Source organism: Acanthochromis polyacanthus, chromosome 2 (genome assembly GCF_021347895.1).
Source record: "Acanthochromis polyacanthus isolate Apoly-LR-REF ecotype Palm Island chromosome 2, KAUST_Apoly_ChrSc, whole genome shotgun sequence".
NCBI lineage: Eukaryota > Metazoa > Chordata > Actinopteri > Pomacentridae > Acanthochromis > Acanthochromis polyacanthus.
In genome coordinates this window covers 24775919-24801813 of record NC_067114.1, presented here as the reverse complement: position 1 = coordinate 24801813, position 25895 = coordinate 24775919, and the positions used below count along the sequence as shown (strand labels likewise).

The 25895-nt window shown below is 41.3% G+C and overlaps 1 protein-coding gene across 6 annotated transcripts in view; it reads left to right on the top strand.

The window, feature by feature from the left end:
* Positions 1-2220: 2220 nt before the first annotated feature.
* The window catches only part of ntrk3b (neurotrophic tyrosine kinase, receptor, type 3b), a 236453-nt gene continuing 212778 nt past the window's right edge, over positions 2221-25895 (top strand). For 2 of the 6 annotated variants that reach the window (XM_051941541.1, XM_051941537.1), the window contains exon 1: positions 2221-2934. In XM_051941541.1, the coding sequence (XP_051797501.1) occupies positions 2693-2934 (242 nt within the window). In that variant the 5' untranslated portion in view covers positions 2221-2692. The remainder of the gene's footprint in view (positions 2935-25895) is intronic. The other 4 variants (XM_022200629.2, XM_022200628.2, XM_051941545.1 and 1 more) reach the window with 3 other exon arrangements.

Below are 25895 nucleotides of genomic sequence, written 5' to 3'. Positions count from 1 at the left end.
AATTTCATAGATAATAAACAGTGCATTTTACTTAAAAGAGAATGTTGATTTATTTCAAGGGACTGCACAGTGGCTCAGTAGTTAGAACCATCACCTTGCAGCTAGAAGATCCCCGGTTCGTTTCCCAGCCTGGACCTGGAATCTTTCTGCATGGAGTTTGCATGTTCACCCTGTGTATGTCTGGGTTTTCTCCGGGTACGCCGGCTTCCTCCCACAGTCCAAAAACATGCTGAGGTCAATGGATGATTCTAAATTTTCCACGGATGTGAGTGTGCTTGTTTTTCTCTATATGTAGACCTGTGATAGACTGGTGACCTGTCTATGTTTCCCCTGCTTTCACCGTAAGTCAGCTAGGATAGGCTCCAGACCCCCGCGACCCTAATGAGGATGGATGGATGATTTATTTCAACCTGGCACATTTCCCATTATTGTGGCCATTGTGGGTTTATCTGAAAACAATTAAAGCCAGTCAAAGGTTGCCACATGAGCGATGCAAACTACGTGCATGTAGTTCTGTTTATACTACAGTTGCTTTGCATTAATCTTCTACACATTCACATCGCTGTAAAGACTGTGACTTTGTGCTTTTTGTAGGATAGAGCAGCTGGTTAGATATTGTGCTGTAGCACAGTTACAATGCAAATATTCCTGAGGAGTGTTGAGCACAAGAGACGACATAGCACAAAATATCTGGAGATTTTTAAAGCTTCCTGCAGCATTTGGAAAGCACGTACAAATCCAAACACTTCCCAAGTCCAGCAATCGACTATGTCAGTCACAACTTAATAAATGTTGTTTATGAAGTGTAGAGTAGCCTCTCCCCACAACAAGCAATCATTATAAGCACCATTTGTCTGTGTGCTGCATGCACAGTCAGTGTGATGGCAGTGTGGAGAGTCCATGGGGGTCACAAATTTGGAGCTGCACATGAACATGCGGACACAGAAAACATGAGCTGGCCTTAAGTGAGCAAAATGGCCATTCCATCCTGCTAATTTCTTTGTTTACCTTTAGTAAGACTTGAAAAGAAACATTTAAAATAATTAATGTAACATCAGGAACGCTGCAGGGAGCTTACACAAGCTCCCTGCTGCTTTCATGCTGTTTTGTTCAAGTCCATGAATTCCCCAAATGTCTACAGTAGAGGTGGAGAGTGCAAAGTTAGCATGGCGTATAGAGCCACAGTAGCCACATTAATGGAGATTAGCCCTGGCTAAAATAAACTGGAGTTATCCTTTAAAGACGCCTGCACTCAAAACTGTGTTGTGGTCCATATGTTTGAGCTGTAGAGTAATGTATGTCCAGAGTTTGACACTAAACATGGTGTTTTCTGGTTTAAGTTTCTCTGAACTCACCTAAAATCTAAACATGAACTTTAAAAGGCCTGAAGCATGTCAGCTTGAATTATGTTTGATTTTTTCCACTGATGTCCATACATCCATTATGCACCGCTGAATCCTCATTAGGGTTGAGGGATGGCTGGAGTCCATCTTAGTTGACTTAGGGTCACCAGTCTACAGCAGAGCTACATATACTGACAAACAATCACACTCGCATTAACACTTACAATTTAGAGTTACCAATTAATCTGCACATGTTTTTGGATGAGGAAACGGAAGTACCTGGAGAAAACCCACACATGCACAGGGAGGTGAGCCGGGGATCTTCTAACTGCAAGGCGAAAGGACTAACCACCACCACACTGTGCAGCCCAGGGGTAGATGTAACTTTCGTTATTTTTAACTAAGTCATAGATATTTTTTCTTCCAAATATAAAAACAACCGAGACAAATAATGATTAAAAAGTCTAGCATCTATCCTATTCTTAAAGACGTGCCTGGAGGGAATCTTTAAGTAAATCTCCCACAGTTGGTTCCAAGCATGATTCTCATACAAAATATTACATAACAATAAAAATCAATTAAAAACACAGCAACGATGTCATGGTAATTATGACACCTTTTGTGCATTTTTTTCTGCAGCTGTGAGAAATATGGTTTACAGAGGCTAAAATAAATAAGTCTACTTATTTGTTTTTTAATCTGGCGTTTTATTGAGTTCATTTTCAACATTTGAATTGGGTGACTCTGCTGTGTGCTGAACAGTCCCTACATGTGTAGTGTGGCTGTAATCACTGTTGACTGCATGCAGTTTCTGCAGGTGTCAGTACGACTGTAGCCGGTAGGAGGGACTTGATGCTCCAACTTCTCCTCTGGTGTCTCCGCTCTTCAGCCAGTCGTCCTGGTCCTGCTCGGAGAGAGACGACGGCAGCAACGGCTCGGCATTCCGGGGAACACCATGAATCTGAGGCTGACACGGCGACTGGAAGCTCGCACCGTTTCGCTTTCTTATTTTTGATTGTTTGCGTTGCTCATTTATTTATTTTTTGGGGGGGTTGTGTCTTTTCTCTCTCTTTTTTTCATTATTATTTTATTTTTTACCCCCCTCTCCTCCTCCTCCTCCTCCTCCCTCTCCCTTTCACCCAATCTCTGACGCGCAAGGACACTACAGCATCCATCCACGGCAGAACCGCTCGCATAGAGCATCCTCTGTACAGACGCACCGACCGTCCTCCTCCTTCTTCCTTCCTTCCTCCCACTCACCTCCTCTCCTCTTCTCTTCGTTTTTGTTCGAACCCAGAGGACATCGGGACCTCTTTCTGTATCCCCCCCTCCCCACTTCGCCCGGAGACATGGATCTATGGTTTCATTCGATCCGGATTTGCTGGTGGAGGGTTTTGTTTCTGATGAGTGTTTTCCAGGACTATTTGAGCTCCATGCTGGACTGCCCGCCGACCTGCAGCTGCTCTCAAACAGAGATCTATTGCAATAAGTCCGACAACGGCAGGTTTTTCCCGTTACTCGCCCTGCAAGACACTGGGAGCAATGGGACCAGCGTTGACATAGCGGAGTTATTCAAAAACATCACCACTATGTAAGTAGCTGCGGATTTGTGTGGCGCGTTTGTGAATCATTAATACATCTCAGCCCCCTGGTTGCCGCTTTCTTTGCACTGATCTGACTTGTTGGTGTGTATTTTTGCATTCTGACACTTTTCACACTTCTCCTAAGTGGCCTTTTTTTCTTCTTCTTATGATCACACCATCTTAGATAACCGCTCCTGGATGGAGGGGGAATGCGCTTACGCCGCCTCTCCGTGCGCACTGACACTAATCATTCGCAGCCTTTTGCAACTTGCTCCTTTTGCTCTTGAGCCTGAGCAGTGTAATTCCCCCCCTCCTCTCTTATTTGGTACCGTGTGTCCCCCTCCCCATAAAGTTGCTCCTCCGCAGCAGCAGCAGCACCTCAGGCCTACACGGCTGGGGAGCCACAGATGAGGGGATGTTGCGGAGAAGCTTCGGATCGCGCATTCGCCCCGACTTCCCGTCCTCGTGTAACGAGCAACTGCTCCGACAGATTGTGCCAAATGAAACAGAAATAAATGGTGCAGTAAAGGTCAAGTAGTTACATTTTCGAGAGCCCCCGCATCCTGTGAGGAGCGACCCGGGCAAACTTTAGCCCTGTTATGTCCAGATGATGCGGTGCGCAGCGGGGATGATGGGAAAACCGTCACTTGTGGCTTTTCCCCACCTTATTCTCCCCTCTCTCTGGGGTTTTTTATAAAACAGATGATGACGGCAGGCTATCCAGCCTCCCCCCTCCTCCCCCCTCATCCTCACACCCACACACCCCCAGAAGTACATTTTCATTCTGCATCCTCTCTCCCTCCCTCTCTCTCCTCTCCTCTCCTCTCTCTCTTTCCCTGGCATCGATCCTTCCTGCCAACATCAAAGCTTTCTTTCTTGAAAAGTCAGGGGAGGGAAAAAAAAAAAAGAGAACGAAAGAACGAAAAGCCGAGCTCGGGCCTTAAAATAAGACCTCTGGTGTCGATGAGGCTGATTTGCATATAAAGTAAACATCTCCCGTTAACGCACTGGAATTCCCCGCATGGCTTCCTCCGCCTCATCTTACTCACACAAAGGACTTTTTCCTCCCATCAGTTTTGGTATCCCGTTTACCCTTTATCCATCTGAGGCAGACAACAACTTATTCTGTGACACGGTTCATCGCCTCCTTGTGCCACTAGAGGGTAGCCTGGTACCCTCTATATTCTGGGAATCAAGTGCTCTCTGTAGAACACAGGAGTCATTTACGTGACTGGTTTGTCAGGGAGACTTCTTCCCCCTCCTCTGGTCCCGGTGAGCAGCAGGCTTGGAGCTGAGCAGCATTAAAAACAAACAACAGGAAAGGTCAGAGGTCACGTTGTTGGTGATTAGCGTGACCCTGGGGGCTGACCCACGTGGAGAGATTTCCTCTTTGTGGAACCTGCTCCATTCACTGTCAGCTCATTTATCTCCCTCCCGTCATCCACTGACACCAGCCACCTCTTAGGTTTTCAGTGAAAAATGCCCAAATTCAGCACAAAGTCACGCACTGATTGCCTTTTTTGCCTTTGAGACAACCTAATGCAACTGACCCAGGACTAATTGTGCATTTCATGTCCCCTCGCCAGCAGCAGGCACTTTTTCTTGTCTTTTTTTTATTGCTGCTCAGCATGGATGGCAACCTCCAGCCAGCAGCACGAGCAGCTCAATGACAGCTGATCAGAGGATGTACTGGTCAATGTGCCATCCGCACTTGATTTATCTATATATTCATACAGCTAATTTATTATTTATCTAATCAGCTGCTCAGTGTTTAGTGATTATCATGTGTAAAAGCATAATAATGGGCTCATTTGGTGAAAAAACAGTAGCACACAATCGCATGCAAGCATCTCTGCTAACACGAATCAGATTAGAAAAAGCTTATTGCACGATGCTAATTTATTATCTGGCCAGAAGACAAGCTGGTCAGAAAGAATAACCGGTATCCATAGTAATACAGAGCATCGAGAGACTGAGGCCACATGCAGCACAAATGGTCCTTGATCCTTTCTCTTTGTGAGGTGGAAGATGCAAGAAGTCTGTTTCATTCATCTGAAGAAATGCACAGAAAGAGACAGGGACAATTTATGGAGACAGAAAGCCAAAGCAGGAACTGTGGAGGGGGTGCAGGCGGTGATTGGCCAGCCAAAGAAAACTGCCAAGTCCAGATAATAGTTTTCCAGTTCTCTCACATTAGAAATTCATCACAAGAGGCATCACTGCTTGAAGTGGATAAGATAAGGCCTTGCTGTGATACTTGAGGGAAAAAAAAAAAACGGTTTTCTGAGAGCAGCTGAAGCATTCGACGGGTGTGTGTAAGCGCAGCGCTCTGAGCGCAGGTGCGCGTTTGTTTTCAGAATCCAATCAGTGTTTCCACCTCTGGTGATGACGTTTTTGCCTCATTTTGTTTGCTTTTTTTTGTGTGAGCCAGGTTAGTATGAGGAGGCTGAAATGTTGGACCGATCTGTACAGTCATTACTGTGCCGTCAACCGCTAAACGTCTCCAACGTGCACTTAGAGAAACACCAGCCCTGCAGCCTTCCCGTCTCTGGTGCTCTTAAGCTGATTCTTCCATTCAGCGGCAGACATTTTAACTTGTCACTGCAGAATAGGCACAGGTGTCAGTCACATTAATGATGGCTGCCTTCCACTTCAGGAAGGTCGTGGAGTTGTTCATGCTGCCTCACTGGGACAGACTGCAAAGACACAGAATGGAACTGGCTCATTGTTGATGCTTTTACTTCCACTTGTGTGTGTGTTTTTTTTGTCCTGCTTTAATGTGTCAAAATGTCCGCTGAGGAAAATCGGTTTGTGAGGGTGTGAAGAAACATCTCGTATCGTGTGATAATAGTCAACCTATCAGTTTGCTGTTGTTCCTATAGAATACCAATAAAACTGCAATACAGTGGCATTTTTCCAGGACTTGTCTGTAGTCTCAGTTTCACTACCATAAAAAATTGAAACAGCTAAACCCTAAAAGCAGCTTTAACCAAATCTTCGGTGGATTCAGAATTTTGCAGATAATTACAGGCACCTGACTACAGAATTACTGCGTAGCACTTTACAATTTTCCATGCACTTACCTTCACATAAACATCTGGATTAAATAGATAAAATCTCAGAACTTCTCAAAACAGGTGCACTACTTTAATATGGACATTATGGTCAATTTAATATTTTATTATCATCAGCATATCAGGGATTCATATTATGTAAGTGTTATTTTAAGGTCCCCTTCAGACATGTTATAAGGAATATAAAACACATGCTTTGATTAATATTGTGCACCTGAGTTTTCACACAAAAACATGCTACTTATTGTTTATTTAAAAAACACTGAATTATTAATTATGGCAAGATTTTTTTGCTTCTCGATTTGATGTTCTCTACTAAAACATCGATTCTCAATTAGGTTTCCAGCTTCCATGTCACACTTGTGTGGGTTGCATATTGGACTGTGACTGGCTGTCAAGCTGTGATGTCACAAAGAATTTTTTTTTTTAGTGGAGAAGTGGAAATCAAAGAAGCAATGTCAGATTTAATTACAGCACTTAAAATACCCCAATTTTTCATGAGAAAGACGGAGAAAGTGTTTTTTTTTTTGCATAAATTTCACACTCTTGATGTCTTATGATGGCATTCAGATGCACATATTCTTATATGGGGGTTTTACTGCAGGCAGTCATGTTCTCTTTAAATGTGAACGTGAGAAAACAGGCGTCCTCTGTTGCCTTTGAAACGAGAAGTCTCTACTGAAAGTATTGTGGCTTTAGCTTCTTTAATGTCAACTCTTTCTTCAATCAAAGAGATTTATGTGGATTGTAAAATTGCCATCTGTTTATCTGCAAACAAACCGAGAGTCCCACACTCTTAAACGGTTTACTGTTTATCTGCTTTGCCAACCTCGGCTTGAAGTTTATCGCTTAATATCTTTAAAATCTTGATCATCCACTCCATTAAAGTCTGTGTGTTCTCATTTCCAAGGACTTCAGCTTTCGTTTAAAAAAAGTAAATCATAATTTTGCATTTACATTGATGAGTCTTATGCGTTCAGAAAGTGTCTCTTTCAAATGTCATACTTCAGAATGAAGCTAAAATATGTTGTTCATTCGTTCCTGCTCTGTTGTACTGGCTGCTTAGTTCACCAGCAATTGCCTAATACGTTTGGGCGAATACAAGTTCCTCCATTTTCTTGAAAATTCTTTTTTTTTCCGGATCTTAGAACAGCACAGCTTCACTTTAACCTATCGATCTTAAGAAACCTTTAAGTGCACATTTCACATGAAAGCAGCTTGCTGAGGCTGCCAAAGAAACCTGTTTCATACAGGAATGTTTCCAAGGTCCACTCAGGTGACCTGTGTGGGTGGCAAGTGTCCCTCGATTCAGACACCGACCATTACTGCATTATATAAATTCAGCATTTTCTTTTCCTCTTATAAGTCATGTGCAGCCCACATACTGGATATGTGTGACGGCAGCCTATAGCAAGCAGAAATACAAATATCTGCTATAGAAAGGCTTGCGTAAGGCTTCTGAATGGGACTTGGCATGTGAATGTTTTTAGAATGTCACTGAAGCTGTTGCCAAAAGTGGAGTATTTATTGTTGACTGCATCATGCATTTCAAAGGGCACTCCTTTAGTTAGAGGCCTTAAATAAAACATGGTTGAAAGAGGAGCACCTACAACCTACATTTCCCAAAATGCAACTCCACACTGCCTTTCATTAGACCTTTCCTAAATGCCTGTCTCCTCCTGCAGAGCTAGAGGGCATTACACAACTGGCCTAAATAAGTCTCACCGGCTGATTAGTAGTCTTTGTCACAAGTAAGCTGATTGGTGGAATGCCCCTTTAACCTTGAGCTACAGGAAAATGTGCCAAAGGTTTGGATTTTAATCATCGGGAAATCAACTAACGTATTCATGTAGTGGTGCAGGACATGTAGTACAAGCCCAAAAACAAATCTTACAGGGCCTAATTTTTTTGCTGGAACATTTTGGGAGCACACCAGTTGTTTGTAAAACTCTACATGTTGGATTTTACACCGCTTGTCTTAATGACCATTTTGTTATTTGATTTCTCTTCTACTCGAGGGTAAACTGCTCAGCGACTTTTCATATTGACAGTTTGCAGCATTCGAGTGGTTTATCTGTTACAGTAAGAATTATGGCCGATCAGTCAGTTTTGACTGTTGTCATTTTTTAAAAATAATGAGAAAAATGTTAATTTATGCAGCTTTTGATGGTTTCTCTGAAAACGTACCAACCCGTGACTGAGGTACATAACCAACCATGAATTCTGTGCACCACCCATAATTACCGTGCAGTTGTGGCTGATATATTTCTTGCTATGTTTATTTCTGAGCCTTGGGACTCAGTGTAAAGGAGCATTCATCACATCGCAGCTCAAATTCAATTTTAAAAAGACATTTAAAAAAGCACACAAGGAAACCAAAAGAATTTTTTTTGACAGATTTGAAATGTGATCTGGCTTATTTTGTAATAAACACTTGTAGAATGTAGAAGGCTTGAATTTGGTAAAATAAATTATTTGCCTTGTATCTTTTTGGAAAATAAGCGATTACTTCTAAGGTTTCCTGGCGCAGTGAGCTGGAAGCCGGTCGGAGGTGTTTTGTACCACCCTTTAATACGGGATGTCAGCTGGATGTGCAAAGTGTTGAACCTTCTCACACTCCTTCCTCCTCACTCAGACACTACCTTCCCCTCCTTGCTGCAAATATATTTATTTATCTCCCCACCGTCTCCGTCCTCTTCTTTATTCATTTCTTTGTCTTTGTTCTCATCTCTGCTGTGTTTTGTGAAGTTTTGAAGTCTGGGTTGCTGTTGCCCAGCTCACCTGAATCTGTTTGTCATCTTGATTTATTTTTTCTTTGTCATCTTGATATTTCGCTTTGTGGTTATCATATTATTGATTTTTTTCTTTCTTTCCCTCTTTAGGGGTGAGATGTTTTTACAAGCCTGCTGGGGCTTTTTTTGTGTGATCTCCAGGTTCCTTTGCGCTAGCATCATTTGAAGGCACAAATAAAGTCTACCTAAACTTCGCTTACCCTTTGTTAGCTGCATACAAAGAATGCACCTCAGAGCATTACTCCTGTCTAATATCCGCCTTGGATATCTGCTTTCATTCTAAGTACATAAAGCTAAAATCACTCTCTGTTACCGCTCTGCAGCTTGCACTGTTTCTCATTATTTGAGTGCAGCTCTTTGGAAAATGCTTAATTAATTGACTTTTGAATATGACTGGCCTTCATTTGACTTCTTCTTTAGATTAGTGCTCATATGAAACTTGAGTTTTGCGACAGATACCAAACCCACTGATCAAAATAATAAAATTAAATTCACTTTTGAGCAAAACTCCGTCATGCTCGAAAGAAAAAAAAAACCTCAGAGCTGTGGACTGTATTTCTTCTGCACCAAAAGCAGTACTGACATTCAATGTAGAGCCTCGCTTTTGTAGCATTTGCAAGTTGCAAAGAATGGTTGGTAGTAAGTGGAAAGGTATTTGATTTAAGAGGTTGCAATCTGCCCACTCAGCTACCAAAATAGCTCCAATATTTTAAAACCAATGGCTGCAGCACTCAGCGAAAGTACAGTAGCTGCAGGATAGATGCAACACAGAGGACATTTTGTATATCTGTCATTGTAGCTTCAGAACAGAGCTGTTCAGAGTCATTAATTAATTACCATCCTGTCTTAAACTGTGAAACGTCTTGAAACTGTTTGCCTTTGGGCTTCAGGTGATCCTGACAACCTTAAAGAACCCGGCTGTATCCTCACTCCCATGCTGCGTCAGCATCATCGCTACTAATGTTGTTTAACCACCCAGGACAGAGTTGCGAACACACATCCTGCCAGTTGGTCCCAAGCATACAGACCCCCTGCCGCCTCCGCATTGCGAGGCTCACCTCAGGCGGTGCACGTCGGGCTCCTCTGTTATAAGCATATCATCAAGTTTGCATGAGCCTGTCTTTGTGGAAAGTAGGTCACGGCTGCCATCTGAGAATTAGGAGGAGAGAGCGCTGCTTTCGTTCGGATCCTCTGCATGCAGGGATGCTGTGAGAAGACTCGGCCATGTGACTGACCCAGCTTCTCCCACGCCCCCACCACCTCAGCTCCCGCATCTGCAGGCAGACCTCGCGCCTTAAAAGATGCATACTAATGAGGCACCTTCCCCCCCTTTAACAATCAAAAGATGCATTGAGGATCGAGGGGTGAAAAATACTGAAGGCTCTGCTGTTTCAACCAGGATTAGAAAAACCCTTTAAAGCCTTGCAGCAGCATTCCAGGGGCTTTCTGTTGACATTTAGTTGAGCTTGTGCTTTCATACAACAGATTATGAGTCATTGTCACCACTGTGTGCAACAGTTTATCGTGTCAAAAATGAGAGATTGAAGGAAGCAGGAAAAATCATGTGTCTACCTAATTTAAGTGCAATTTGTTCCATGGTGGCATCAAAAACACAAAATAAGTGCAACTGAAATGTTTTCCTTGTGCACTGTTAATCAATTTACATCTGTTTACATGCACTCTTCATGCAGGGCTTTTTATGCCTAATGTGCTGTGTGATTGCTTACTTGTAAGGAACACTTATCAAGTACCTGCTGCTCTACAATATCAACTTGTGAACACAAGACTAGTCAGTCTTATGACTAATCAGGTAAAATGAGCATTACTGAAGCTTTATTACAGTTAATCACGTTTAAATGTGGTATCTGCAGGCTTAGTAAAGCCACGCTGAAAGCAGCATTATAACTAATTCCTTCTTCTGCTTGATATTGATGGGTGATTCATAGTGTTAGGCGTTTGTGCGATGGTGGCGGCTTGGAAATGCTCTTTTCTGCTCTCAATCTCTTTCTCTCTCCCCTCTCGGTGTTTTCCTCTGCCCGTCCGTCTCTCTCACAGACACACACACACACCATTAATTTCCTCAGAGATAACCTCCTCCCAGGTGAGGATGTATGTCTGACCCTCACAGCGTCCATCACCGCGTGTCGACTCCCACTGGACATCACAGGCGTTAAAAACCCCACCTTTCTCCTTTCTCTCCCGGCCCCTAATAAGGCCCCTGCTTATTATTCATGTGGGATGTTTAGTGTTTCAAAAAACATCAATCATCATGTATTATCAAGTAGGATGAGTCACCCCACTGTCCTCCATGTCAGCGATGACTGGCAGAGCTGTGTGAATAATGCAGCTGTCTCGGCTCTCACTGAGCTTCAGCCATGTTGTCCTACACGGTGTGCATGTTGATGGATTCTATTCAGCACCGTTCTCTCTTGTGAAAAAAAGGAAACCTTTATGTTTGCGAAGTTCTGCATTCAGAGACAGATTGTTCATCGCTGCGCATATCTCCCTCATCTGCAGTCCTGTATTGTTTGTAGTTTCCTGCATCAAAATGTGGCTTGAGTGACCTCAAATGGCTGCTTGTCAGTGTCACTTGGTGGTTGAGTCTCATCCCAGCTTTGCACTAGGCTACTCTTAGATTTTTTTTTTTGCTATTATTTTATCACATTTCAAGGGCACAGACTTTGGGCAGCAGGGAACTGGAAAAAGCTTTCTTTTAAAACTTGAAAAATACTTGCTTTGTGTTTTATTTGTCCTGACAAAGCAAAGCAGTATTTTACCCAGATAAGAGAGCAGCTGAGCCGTCCTTTTCTGCCCTCATCCGTCCATCAGTTTTCCATCTGTACAAGCGAGTGAGATCTGTTTGAGGCAATATGTGCACTGATGTTTGGGTGGTAAACACTCATAATGAATTAATAGCTCTGCAATTCCGGCTGTTTAACATCATCAGCGGTGAAGACAAAATAAAGCACTGCGGCACAAACGTGCATTCATATTTCCCAGAAAGCTGTAAGCCATATACAGTATTTCAAGCATTGATCACCACAGCAGCCTCTATTCATCGATTGCCTCTGATGGTCTGATATCTGTATTCGCTCTGTTCTGTGAAGAACAGGGGCGTTTTGCACTACATCAAAATATTATGGACCTGGCAGGCCATTCAGCCGTACTCACTGATTACTCTCAGTGAGCCGAGGACTTGCTGGCCGCACAGGAGACGAGAGGACCAGGAGGGGTTTTTAAGACCCTGACAGAGCTTTGTGTGGAGGCAGATGAGAACACATTAAAAGTAAACGGTCCACTGAGACTCTGCTCCCCTTCCTACTGGCTCCCTGTTGCTGCAATGACCTTGCTACTCCAATCAGAATATCACAGTCACTCTCCATCTTCGCTCTCAGACTTAAAAACTCATCGTTTTAAGAAGTACCTGACATCACCCTCTCCTACTGCTGAATCATGTCCTCTCTCATATCTATCTCCCTCCTCTAATGTGCTCTCTTCTTAAAGCTTATAAAACCTATAGCCTTTATTTTTCATTTTCCAGTCCTCCATATGAACCCAGCGGCTCCCAAACCTTTTAAAACAGTTTTTCTTTCAGGCTTCCTCTGTCCTGCACGTGAGACCACAGCTGTACAGGAAACAGTAATTCGGAATAGGAATCCTTGCTATTTAGAACACATGGACTTCAGACGTCAGACTGATCTGCAGCATAGAGTGGTCTGACTGGACCTTGTTATCTGCTATAAGGGGGGAAAAAAACGCACTTTGGTTTGTTTGTATTCTTAAAACCAATCACAATCATATTGGGCAGAGCAAAGTGAAGGAAGCAGCAGCGTTCCAGCAAAATAGTAATGGTGGAATTGTTTTGGTGAAATATTTCAACGCAGGGAGACGAGCAATGTCTGCTTACATGGACAAAATGGATAATTCACCCCCCACAAAAAAGTCGCAGGGCTTCTTTAATCTATGATCCAAATCCTCAGCACTACCTGAAATTTTTTGTGGTGAGCTGCTGCTCCGAGGGTGTTGTCTCACAAAGCAAAGGGGATTTTTACAATGGTAACATGTAGACAGTGGAAGGGGAGGAAAAATGGAAAAGCTGCACCTGCAGAATACATCCGGTGAGTCAGACTACTCCCAAAATATGAGTTAGGAGCTCATGCATCACTGAATCCTTTCCATCATACTTAACCATTGAACATGAGCAGAAATCTTTCTAAAACACATGCAGCGCTATTAAAGTTCATGGCTTTACAGTTTAATTTGGATTGCTTAATTTATCATTGACATTAAAAGATGTGCTGATGCATTTAACGGCCCCAAACGAAGACACACAGGGACAAAACAGTAAGTCATGTCTGTATGTGTGTGTTGACTCTGCAGGATAATATTAAACAAAAAAAACTGACATGCAGGTGGGCTGCACAGTGAATTGGTGGTTACCATTGTTGCTTTGCAGCTAAAAGATCCCCGGTTTGCATTTTGGCCTTCAAAGATCTTTCTGCATGGAGTTTGCATGTTCTCCTTGTGCATGTGTGGGTTTTATTCAGGTTCTCCAGCATCCTCCCACAGTCCTGAGGTAATTGGTCACTCTAAATTGTTCTAAGGTATGAATGTCAGTGTGATTGTTTGTCTCTATATGTCCATATTAGGCTCCAGCCCCTCCACAACCCTAATGAGGATTAAGCGGTGTGTAGATAATGGATGGGTGAATGGATGGATGGATGATCTACAGGTGAATAAAAGTTTGAAAGCAACACAGAATACCTGAGAGCATTATTGCATTATAATTCATTGTGTTTCAAACAGACACCTCGTTCCTCAATTTAGTGTTTATTTTTTTGTTTTTCGAAAGAAAGAAGCACATTTCTACCACGAGTTGATTCAGAAAAGGCACAAATTAGTGTTCAAAAGAGCATCATATCGCAGCAAATTAAGCGATCGATGCTCGTAATTTGCAAAGGGAGGAACCCCTGCTCTCTGTGTCACCCTCCTCTCCAACACGATTTTTAATTTTACAAACACATTTTTGTACCAATTAACTAAATTAGATATGTGTTACTTCGTGAGCTTTAGGATGCTGGTAGATGTATTTTGCTCAGACAGTCCCAGGCTAGCCGTTCCCCTCTTTTCTGGTCTTTACACTCAGGAAAGGTTCACCAGCTGTTTGTAGCTTCAACCTCAGCAAAAATGCTATCAAACAAGGTAATCTCCAGTTACACTACTGCTAAATAAATATCATTTTTGCATATGTTGTGGTTTTCTAGCTCTTGAGATGTTTCTGAACCTTACATCATCACTGACATATTTTCCTGCAGGCTTTTTATTAATGCAGTGATGCTGATGGTTTTTGCTTATTTCTATATAAAAATAGCCAATTAAAAACTTTCTTTGTTTTTCCCTATATGACGAAACGTCACTGAAATGAACTGTACAAAGAATGGAAGGAGGATTTGTTTGGGAAGCTGTGGCTCAGAAATTTGCCCTTTGTTATTTGCTTAGTAATCTGGGAATTAATGTTATTCGGTTGCATACCAAAAATACAAAAAGAATTGGGAGTGAGCATTGCATTGTTGATCAAGCTGAATGGACACGTTGTTGTAGCTGCTGCTGTGACTCACATGTTCTTTAGGGATGAAGGAGCGCGTGGGAGCATGGGGTTTAACATAAAGACGCTTGTTGAAATTGTTAGATTACATAAGATTTCTTTTTGCAAGATTATTATTATATGTCGCATTGTATTTGCTTTACCAGCTGAGATTGTAAATGGCCTCCATATGTATACAAGTGGAAATCATTCTTGTACAAATGAACTACTAGACAGAAAATAAACCTACCTTGGTCCAAAGTAAGTGAAGTATGTTTAGTGTCTTTTTCTGAATGATTCATATTTACACCGAAAATAATAATAATGTGACTTAAATTTGAAGTTAAATCAGTAACAGACAAACTTTTGACAAATTTTGACCTCGTGCAGCCATAATCAGGACGCAAGAGATTTCACCAAATTTCATCATCCCGTATTTCATGCACATCATGAAACAGAGGTTGGTGTATAATTTATTAACATGAGGCCCCCACATTATGCGAGTCAATGTCAGTGGAGTCAACAGCTAAACAACAACAACAACCAGGACTGCATACATTACTAGCAGGAGTGGCACCGTTGGGAATCAAACTAATCTGGTACTCGGGCTAAAGTAGCGTCCGTGTGGAAAACGGTACATCTCCTGCGATGAGACGTTGATGGAGAAAGTGGACGGAATGCCAGTCAAGGGAAGTGACTTGCGGTGGCAGCTGTCTACATTTGACACTGTGAACCGAAGAGATTTCTTGTTTCCAGAGGAAGCCATCACCTGTCAAGCATCACTAATGTGTTTATTGTTACTGCAAAGATCAACTTGTTCCCCTCCAGGTATTTCACAGAGGAGACAGAGTGTCAGTGCTGTGCAGCTTTCTATCTGGTTGAAGTGGCTGAAGGGACTTGATCATTTCCCCCCCTAAATAATTAATCCGCTTTTAATACATTCTGACATATAGGTGGATTGGATTAAGGCCCACCTCCTACACTGAAGCCAGACACCCAGAGAGACACACAAGATGGCTACCCTGTCATTTGCAGTTATTTTGCATTTCTTCATTCTTAGTCTTTCAGTCTTTGTAGTTGCTTTGCATTTAATTTGCAGTCATCTTGTGCGTGTTTGTGGTCTTTTTTGTATTGCTTTGTGGTGGGTTTGCTTTTCTTTGAAGTGATTTGAGGTTTCTTTGTGGCTGTTGCATTTGTCCTTGTAGATCTTTTGCATCTCATTGGTAGTCATTTAGTCTCTGCAGTTTTGCATCTTATTTGTGGTCATTTTGCATTTATTTCTGGGTATTTTGTTTCCTTTTAATTGCTTTGCATCTCAGTTGTAGTTGTTGTGTGTCTCTTTGTTCTGGTTTTGTATCTGGTTGTGGTAACTTTATGTGTCTTTGTAGTTGTCTTTTTGTCATATTTGTTATCATCTCACTTCTGATAGTCGTTTTGGTCTTTGAAGTCAATTTGTGTGTCCTTGACATCATTTTGCGCCTCTTTGTAGTTTTTGATTTCATTTCTTTGAAGTCATTTTCTCTCAATGTAGTCATTTTTGCATCATTTTGTAGTTGCTTTGCTTTTCATTGAAGTCATTTTGGGTGTCATTGTAGTTTGTTTCTGCATCTTATTTGTAGTCATTTCATGTCTTTGTTTCACTTTGTAGTTGTTTTGCAGCTTATTTCTAGTTATTTTATGAGTGTGCTTGTTTTGTGTCTCTTAGAACCATTTTTATGTCTTGCTCTTTTATTTTATTTTATTTTTTTGCCATTTGTCGCCATCTCGCATCTCTTAATGGTTCTTGTAGACCTTTGGTTATCAGATATTGCAGTCATTTTGCATTGCTTTGTCGTAATTTTCGCTTTTCTTTTAAGTCATTTCTGTCTCTGCAGTTATTTTTTTGTTTCTTTGAAGCCATTTTGTGTGTCTTTGTGATTGCTATGCTTATCTCCATAGTGGGTTTGCATCTGTTTTGTGGCCATTTAATTGACTTCCCAACAAGAAAGTAAACAGCAACTTCAGTCGGAGGCTCTGCAATGGGGTCCCCTGACACCCCCAGCCCTTTTGCCTCTGCCAGGTAGGCCCGTTCAGTAATCCATCCTTGTGTATCACTCATGGTATATTCAGTAGCAGTTGTTAAACATGCACAAAGAGGTGCCAAGGCTTTATGTCTAGAGGTAGACTGATGAAATGTGTCCTTAGGTTACCCTGTCTGGCTGGACAGCTTAGGATTGGGCTCACGGACCCTCATTTTGATAAAATACTGAATGTGTATGTGTGCAAAACAGAGTGTGTGTGTGTGTGTGTGTGTACGTGTGCGTGTGCGATTGTCAGAGATATGCCGTTACTTAAATGGAAGCTGGAAGAAAAATAGCAAACAAATCAAATATTCAACAACCTTGAGCTCTGTCTCCCCCCAGTTCCATCTCTGCTGGTGGAGGTAATTGGTTGACACTGTAGACTCGTGTGAGATCTGTACTATGTGAGGACTAGATGTTATTGCGTTTCACGTTGCAGACAGAACACAAGAAGACAAATTTGAGAAAAATTTAACAAGAATCCTCCAAGAGTTCCCTTTGTGCACACATTTCGCTAAATTTGAGACAGCTGATGTTTATTGATTTGCCCAGAGAGATAGAATTGTCGAGGTGTAGCTTTTAGGCCTGTGTGTGTTGTGTAGTAATGAAAAGATTCTTCTGCCAAACACTGACAGTGTCAATTGCACCTATTCTGTAGTCCACCTTTTTGAATTGTTATTGACAGCATCAGTGCAGGTACCAGCCCTAAGTGCTTGCAGTTGTTATCGCAGTTTCATTACTTTTAAATAGCTGAACTGAAAGAATTTTGGTGTGAGTTAAGATGAAAAAATAATTATTCTTGCTTTCCAGAGAAGGGCAGATAGTTCTGTATAACATATTAACCCTTCATTTGTTGTAATTAAAGGCGCCAGTCTTTGCTCTCGTGTGAGGATATTTTACGGGAACATTAATGCTACCTTCAGCTGGAACTCATGAGCTCGTTATTCAAACATAAGAAGTTGCAGGCATCAAATACTTGCAACATCAGCTGTAAGTCGTGAGAACATTACTGCTAGACAACAGTAACATGGAGGTTACTGTCAGCATATAGAACCATCGAGGCCAATCATTTAGCAAGATATCAAGGGTTAATATAATGTAGGACATGCAAAGGTGTGATGAAAAGATGAGGCTGTTGGAAATATTCACATTTTCTTCACACATAAAAGTACAAAGAAAACTCCATACAATTAAAATTAGAATATATTATTTACCATCCACTGAAAAATGAATTGCTATGGCCTCTGGCATTTCTGAAAATGTCAACTAAGACAAATTGCAAATGCAGAGGGTTCAGAAAATTTCAACTTAGAAGCTTGTGAATTTCACTAAACAGAAGGATTCACATGGACTGAGTAAACATGGTACACGTGACTCCCGCTAAATGCATTGTAATACCATTCTCAAGGTAAATGTGAAGCTATGGCCAATTAGCACTGAGACATTAAACGAGGTTTGATTTCATTATTTCAATATTTATCCTTATTGTTATTATAACTTAACCAGAATAACAATAAAAAATGTGTGTTTAAAGTTTTAAAATTAAGTCAGCTGTTTTTCTTCTGGTCTTTATGCTAAGCCAAGCTACATGATTAGCATGAATCTCTTTCTTCATACAAAATTGACCGTTTTTTTTTGTTTTGTTTTTTGCCCGTGTTCCTTGGCGATCGCCTTTGGTTTGTCTGTCTGTTAGCAACGTTACTATTAAACGAATTAACAGATTTTCATGGAATTTTTTGGGAAGGTCAGAAATGACACAAGGACCACATGATAAGATTTTGGCAGTGATGCGGCTTATAGTCTGGATCCACGAATTTGTTAAAGATTTCTGTGTCATTGCGAGATAGTGGCATGGCGTCACTGTAACTGACTGCACGTGAACGCTACCTATTAGCGGCCTGCTGACGATCACATGATTGCGATCCTCCTGCAAATCCTCCGCTGCGGACCACAGGTTGTTTAAAGATTTCATCCATCGCAAATCATATGACTGAGCAGCCTTGGCCGAGTACTGCATTCTCAGAGTGCTTTTCTTGTTTGTATTTAGTTAATTTGTTGAATGCATTCACTTAGCTGGATGCACAAGAATCCCTGATATTTAGGGACTGTTAGACCGCTTTGAAGATAGACAGATGTCATATTTTTAAACTTGCAGTTACATACTCTCCTGTGCAGGCTAGCAGGGCACCAATAAGACAGGATTATAATCTACATAAACATACATTATGTTCATACTGATGAACAGCGGTCCATATAAAGTCATGTCGAGTGGTAACACTGATTGGTTTAATGCTACCTTGTTGAAGAACATGTATAAATTGTAAGTTACTCATATTTGCACAGTCTGCTTCAAAAAGTACCTGTATTCTGCTCAGCAAATAAAGTCTGGCTGCACCTCTAATCTTAATCATCTCTCCTTGAGGTGAAAATTTAAATAAATGAAACCTTTGAACACAGAAAGGCTTTGATGTAATTGTTTTGAGGAGATGATAGTGCTGTTTTATCTCTCCTCCTACACCTCCTTGTATTTGCTCCCAGAAACGAGGCCCCTTCACTCATTGTCAGCCCTGTTAACCAGTGTCTGTGTTCTTGCAAAAATAGTGTTGTTATTTTGACACCTGGCTAAATATCAGCGTGGCAAATTCCAGCTCTGAGCCTCGTTCCTTTGCTGCAGGTGTGAATTCCTCCTGTCAACATGGAAATGCTAATTTCAGGAGCTCTAATTAGCACGAGGACTCAGGTGGAGAAGTGTCACACACGTGATTCAGCTTAACCTTTTGCTTTGATTTCCCTCAAGCTTGATTCCTGGTATTTGCAGGAAAAGAACTCTGTTTGCCCCTGGGCTTCTGACACTCTGCAACATGGCTGTGTATCATTTTAAAATAGTTTTTTATTTTCATGTCTTTTGAATTATTATACGTCTACATATTTATACCAAGGTCCTTGTTGGATTGTTGTGAGGTTAAAGCATCCCTAGATGTTTTTTAAAACATTGCTGTGACTTTCCACTCTCCTGTGCCATTAACTGATGCACATCTTCTTTAAAGCGGAACTTCGTTTTTTTTTCAACCTGGGGTCTGTTTCCATATGTCATTTCATACATGTGAGTGATGGAGAAATGAATTTTCGACATAGCTCCAGTATTTAGCCAGGCAGGCAGCTTAGCAGCTCAGCTCGCAGCTCGGCTAGCGAAAAGTATGGGGCAGCCCCCCCCGCGTCAAAGTCCGCCCTAACGTGCTTTTTGCCCCACACTGACCGGCTCAGATAGTCTCAATGAGTGTCCCACAACATACTAGAGATGAGAAGTGAACGAAAACCTCCACATTACCTGGCGATCGCTATTTGTTGTGGTCTGTATCCAAATCTCAGGACGCTGGAAAGCAAATCTTGTTCGGAAATCACGCGAGAGCTCGCGCCAAAACACCGGTCAGTGTGGGGCAAAAAGCACGTTAGGGCGGACTTTGACGAGGGGGGGCCAGCTGACCCATACTTTTTGCTAGCCGAGCTGCTAGCTGAGCTGCTAAGCTGCCTGCCTGGCTAAATACTGGAGCTATGTCGAAAATTCATTTCTCCATCACTCACATGTATGAAATGACATATGGAAACAGACCCCAGGTTGAAAAAAAACGAAGTTCCGCTTTAATGAACAATTGACTCTTATGTCAGGTTTAGACTAAATGACATTTGATTTAGATTCTGCCATATTTAGACAATTATAAAGTCATAAGTTCTTGTGGTGAGCTAACCAAGAGATTTGACAGACGATATGTTGCTCCCCAAGCAATCATATCATCCTCTTTCACAATCTAGAATTTTAGGAAGAAAGTACCAGGGACCAAGGAAACAAGAACACAATGGCAACAACAATGCTGTCTGAAGCAGTGTGTATAATAGTGGTTGTCTCATGTTCATAAAAATCCCAAAAAAGAACGAAAAACTGACAGTGGACCTGGCAGTGGGCTGCGCTAAGAGTTAATATTTGGTGCATTTCACATTTAAGAAACGGTCATATGACACAACAGAAGGCAAGAAACATTCTGACAGGTTTGGTCGGAACGTTGAGAGGTGTCTAATATTCAGAATTAGTTGTTGTCAGCTCAGTGGTGATGCACGAAATAGGATAAATTGACCAGCTGTTTTTCCTGATGCCCATTTTCAGTCCAAATGTCTCTCAGGTCTTTCTGTTTTCATGCCGATGCTGTGCTGCCTGAAGCAGGCATTCAATGAACTCATCAAACTTCTTTCTTCCACCAGAATTGCGTCCTCACCCACTCCATCCTCTTATACTCAGTTTAATTTGCTCTAAAAAAAAATAACAACAAAAAGATGCTGTGAGAGTCGAGTGCAGGGCTTTAATCACAATCCACTGAGATGACTGGAGATTAGTTTCAGATGAAATGGAAGGAGAGGAAGGAAAATAATAGAACCTCTCATTTTTGAGAGGTATCTTATCAACTGTCTGAAAAAGTTGTTATGCACAGAAACCTTGTATACTGAATATGGTGTGTTTAAAAAAAGACGTCCTCTCTGCAGCCCACATGTTGAGATGATTGTCTTTTCTTGTGAGAAATGAAAAGTCTCAAAAGCAAGAGCTGACACAAATGTGTTTCACTATCAGGACAGGAGTGGACTGGCATAAAAACACAGCTCTGAAAGCCCTGCTGAGACTACACTAATGAGAAACCACAGACACTGTCATTTCCTTTAGAGCATTAAATAGGAAGATTTTAACATATGGTACAATTCACATATATGATCGTACTAACCATGTACTTACATTCATATTGTCAGTTCAGGAAATTGCGTGTCCTACATTATATAGATAGAAAGAAAGCGATTTCTTCTTCACACAGGCACAAAATTAGTGTTTGGTTTGATGGATCATACAGTTCTGGCAATTTGGAAATCATCATTTATATTCCTCACATTTTACATAAATACATGTAATTCAGTTATTTGCAAAAGGCTGTTACAATACAATCAATCCATCAGTGTCACACTGATTTATGAATTAGTAGAATATAAGGTAGAAATACAGGCTCACACCTGGGTAGAGCAGACCAGAACCACACATTTCCTGCATCTTTTCATACTTAAGCACTGTTTGTAGGCTGAGGATTGACCCTGCAGGTCAACCAGCTCACTAAGAACTGCATGCATCACACCAGATGGCCAGTCTGCACCTGCAGTAGCTGTAAACCTCGTCATGAGTGCACCTGTAATGCATATGAATATTCTGATTTTGTCATCTTTTAAGATTTTTAGGCAATTATTGCAATGTCTTGCAGGCCGTCTGAACTACATTCATTAAGTTACTGTTAGAGCTTTTACCACTGCACCATAATTTGCTCAAATTTGCTGTGCAGTTATGTGCAGTGTAGACTGGCAATGAAGTCATCACTACTGTGTGTTATAGGAACTAAAACGTTCCTTTATAGTTAATCTTGGACGGAGTTTCAGGCTAAGATCAAAATGCTGAAATTTACATTTAATGATAGCTTTGCGTTTACTGCTAGATTGCTCCATTTCAGTGTTGTTGCTAAAAGTACTGTATGTGTTAATGTTCTCTGACTTATGATCAGCCCACAGGGCATGCATATGGTTGTCCAATTATTTTTTTTGCTCAGTTTCTCCTACAAAGCAAATGGGGGGGGGGGGCAAATAATTATGATATTTTAATGAATCAATTATTCTCCTCAGGGGATGCAAGGATAACTTCAGAAAGATCTGCAAAAGTAGCTTCTGACTATAAACATTTAGCAGAAGACTAAGACAATTCATCACAAATTCAGTGGAAAATCAAACCCTAACCCAAGTGGCAATAAAGCCAGAGTCACGGTTGTGGTTTGCATCTGATGCTTGTGGCTGCTGCTCCACTTTCTGAAAGAGACAATTAAAAGGCAGCAATAACGACTATTTTCCAGATCACAAATGGAACAAGCAACCAATTATGAGGAGGACAACGGTCAGAGCATCCGCACAGCAATAGGTGATAAAACAGCCAAAGATAAAAGAACTGCAAGATGAAGAAATGAAAAGTATACAGAGAAGCGAAAGGGTCTTTAAATGGCAGTTTTTTTTTTTGCTGTAAACTATAAACTGGAAGATAGAGACACAGTGTGATGGAGTGCAGTGAAGTGTATCTCAACCCAAATTACAGTTTTTTTTTCTCAGATGATGGGACTGCCAGGATAAGGAAGGCGAGAGTCGGTTCATAGCTTTAGAGTCCTTAAATGTCCAGGATTTATCGAAATGGAACTTTTGCATTCAGAACTGTGAATGGATAAAGTTGTAGAACCTTGGAGAATTCTTTAACATGGACTGCACAGTTAAGCTTCCAGCAACAGATGACAGTGCCTTGAATGCTAAAATGTTTGGACGTAGCTGCTGGGTTACAAACCAGCTGAGGTCCTATCTGTGCTAGGGTCTAAATAAAAATATTCAGTGGACCTTTTCTGGTTTATGTGATAGTTAGGTTTCATTGAAGGGGGGGCTGTATAAGGTATGTATCCATAGTTAGTGTGATATTTATAGTTTGTGTCAAGTGGCATGGCCTCAGTGTACCAGGATGACAGCTATGCAACAGGGTCAACTAATTTGGAAGCATTAGGTCATTAAATGTCCGTTATTATTGAGATCATTCCTATACAAATGTGGCAATAGGGACCTCCTCTGCCTTCAAATAAGCCAGAGATCACACAGTCATCCATGTTGATCACTAATGAAAAGAAAGTAACCCCGATAACACTGATGACCACTTGTGGTTGTGTCCAAAAGTGACACAACCACAAGTAAAGTCTAGAGTGTAGATCAGGGGTGTCAAGATCCATTCCTGGAGGGCCACTATCCTGCATGTTTTAGATGTTTCCCTCTTCCAACACAGCTGATTCAAATGATCCGGCTCGTTATCAGGCTTCTGCTGAGCTTGATGATAAGCTGATCATTTGAATCAGGTGTGTTGGAAGAGGGAAACATCTAAAACATGCAGGATAGTGGCCCTCCAGGAACTGCGTTTGACACCCCTGGTGTAGATGGTATTCTAGAAGTGGTAAATACATTTTAATTTAAATCATGATCCTTTCCTTCGAGTTAAAAAAAAGCAAATGAAGATGTAAGTCAAATTGAGATTCAACAGTTTCCTGTGCCGGTCAAAGCTAAATGATGAAAGTGCGTTCATGCTGAGGCATGGCAGTTCTACAGTGGAGACAAGTGAGTGCCAATGGAAAAGGCTGTCTGATAGCAAAGTGAAGCAGTGAGACTATTCTAAATACAATGTACACTTAAATTGATGTTGATTATTTAGATACTGCTCTTTTGGTGGCTAAACTTGCCATTTTTGCTTTTGAGTCCATCCACAACAGTACATGGCTTCATTTCCCTGCCAGCAGTTGATGCTGACCGTAATCTACAATAGATAATACACTATCGTTCAAAAGTTTGACTCACTCCGACAATTTCATGTTTTCCATGAAAACTCCCACTTGTATTCAAAGGTTTTCTCATCATCAATTAGCCTTTCAACATGATTAGCTAACACAACATACCAAAAAATGCTTTTCTTTCAAAAATAAGGACATTTCTAAGTGACCCCAAACTTTTGAACGGTAGTGTACAAATTGTAGGCCTAATGATAACCTAATGATATTTGGGGGGGATTAAGTTAGTGTACACTGTGGCCAAGTGAATGGAGATAAACATCAGAAGTGTGAAAGACAGACCAATTTAAGCCAGTTAATTTCTCAGTTTCATAACTGTGATAATAGTTGCACCTTTGTCACGTAATCTCGTAATAGAGGTTCTTATCAGATCCTATTTAAACTAATTACATTATTTATACCCGCACAATTAGGTACATCCTTGAGACTCACTTTCAGGACTGTGAATTGATCTCAACTTTAAATGGAGAATGTGGACATGAGTAGAATGTATACATTATGAAACCACTACTGTACACGAGACATAAAGAGCTGGCTTACAAGAGGAAACTTTTTTTGTAATTTTACTTTACACAAATGTTTATTTAGCAGCAGTTAACTTGGTACGTTCATGAATGGCTTCCATTTTAACTGACAAAAATTAGGGACGTGCCATTCAGAGTGCATTTAACTGATAATCGAGATGTGAAGTAATTACAGAGCAGAGTTATCGATCACATCGGGCAGCAAAGGATCCGTCAAGACTTGCCAGGTTTGAAAAGGTCACAGAGTTCCTTTAAAGGTTATCTCAACATGTTGGCAGGTGTCTGGAACAGGCAGGCACTTCACTCCTCAGCCCTCAGTCCAAAAGCTTCACTCATATTCCAATCCAATTCTTAATTTCAAACCTCTCCCCTCCAGAATGACACCCAGCCTTTTTAAGAATGACTTTAAAAAAGAGGATGAACTCTGAGCTTGGCTAGTCAAATCAATCTAGTCACGGTGGAGGAATGGAACAGTTCATTACTGGGAGGGCTGAGGAGCTCTCCAATCAGCTCTCTAATATCGCTGTGATCCTCTTCTCTTTTCTTACCTAATTGAATTCTCCAGGAGAGATGCCCCTCAGCTGCAGATTTATCATATCCTGAAATTGGAGGAGACGAGCTCCATGAAGGACGTGCGTAGAACATTTAATCCACACCTCATGCTGTAAGCTTGATGCCGTGGTGTCTCTGTCAATCCTGGCGATAGCCCATTGTGTACCATTGGCCTTCAGAGAGATGTCTTTATTCACTGTTGCTTGAGGTGAACAGGAGCAGCAGCAGGGCATGAATTCAACCCGTATGAAATATGCTGCCTATCATGTACAGTGTGACCAGCATTTTCAACAGATGGCATCGTAATCTATAATCAAAGCCCCTTAAATGCAGCTCAGCACACAATATGCCTGTCCTCTAAATCTTCCTTTCTCTCCACCTCTAAATTTCTACCTCCTTGCATTGAGCTTTTTTGTTTTTTTTCTTCATTCCCTTCATTTCCTTTGCTTTCTTTGTTCTGCATATTATAGTAATGAGGAATGAGTTGGATAAGATAACCAGGAGGATTGTGTTTCAAAGCCACTTAATCAGAAAGATTGTTAAATGTAGTACATGGTGTCCACAAAGACAGAGTACAAACATGTAAGTGAATCATAGACAGGAGACCACTGGAGGACAGAAATCTGCTGGGGCAATTTAAAATGCAGAGCTTCATGTTACAGTGGCACGACTGCATCTTCCAGTGTGACTGCAAGGAAACTATCTGTCATGATTTTGCTTTGGAGCACTCCATATAATTTCCTCTCCAGACTTATCCTGTCTTTGTTACTTTTTTTTTATCTTGGCCTATCTTGCCTTGTTTGTTCCAGCCTATCCCAGCCTATCTTGTCTTCTGTCATACTGTGTTGTAACCATAGAGTGTACTAAAAAGATGGATGTATAGCACTAGCTCTAAAAAGTAGAACTCGTGTGATAGTTTTCTACAAGTGCAATTCCAGTAAGCGCCA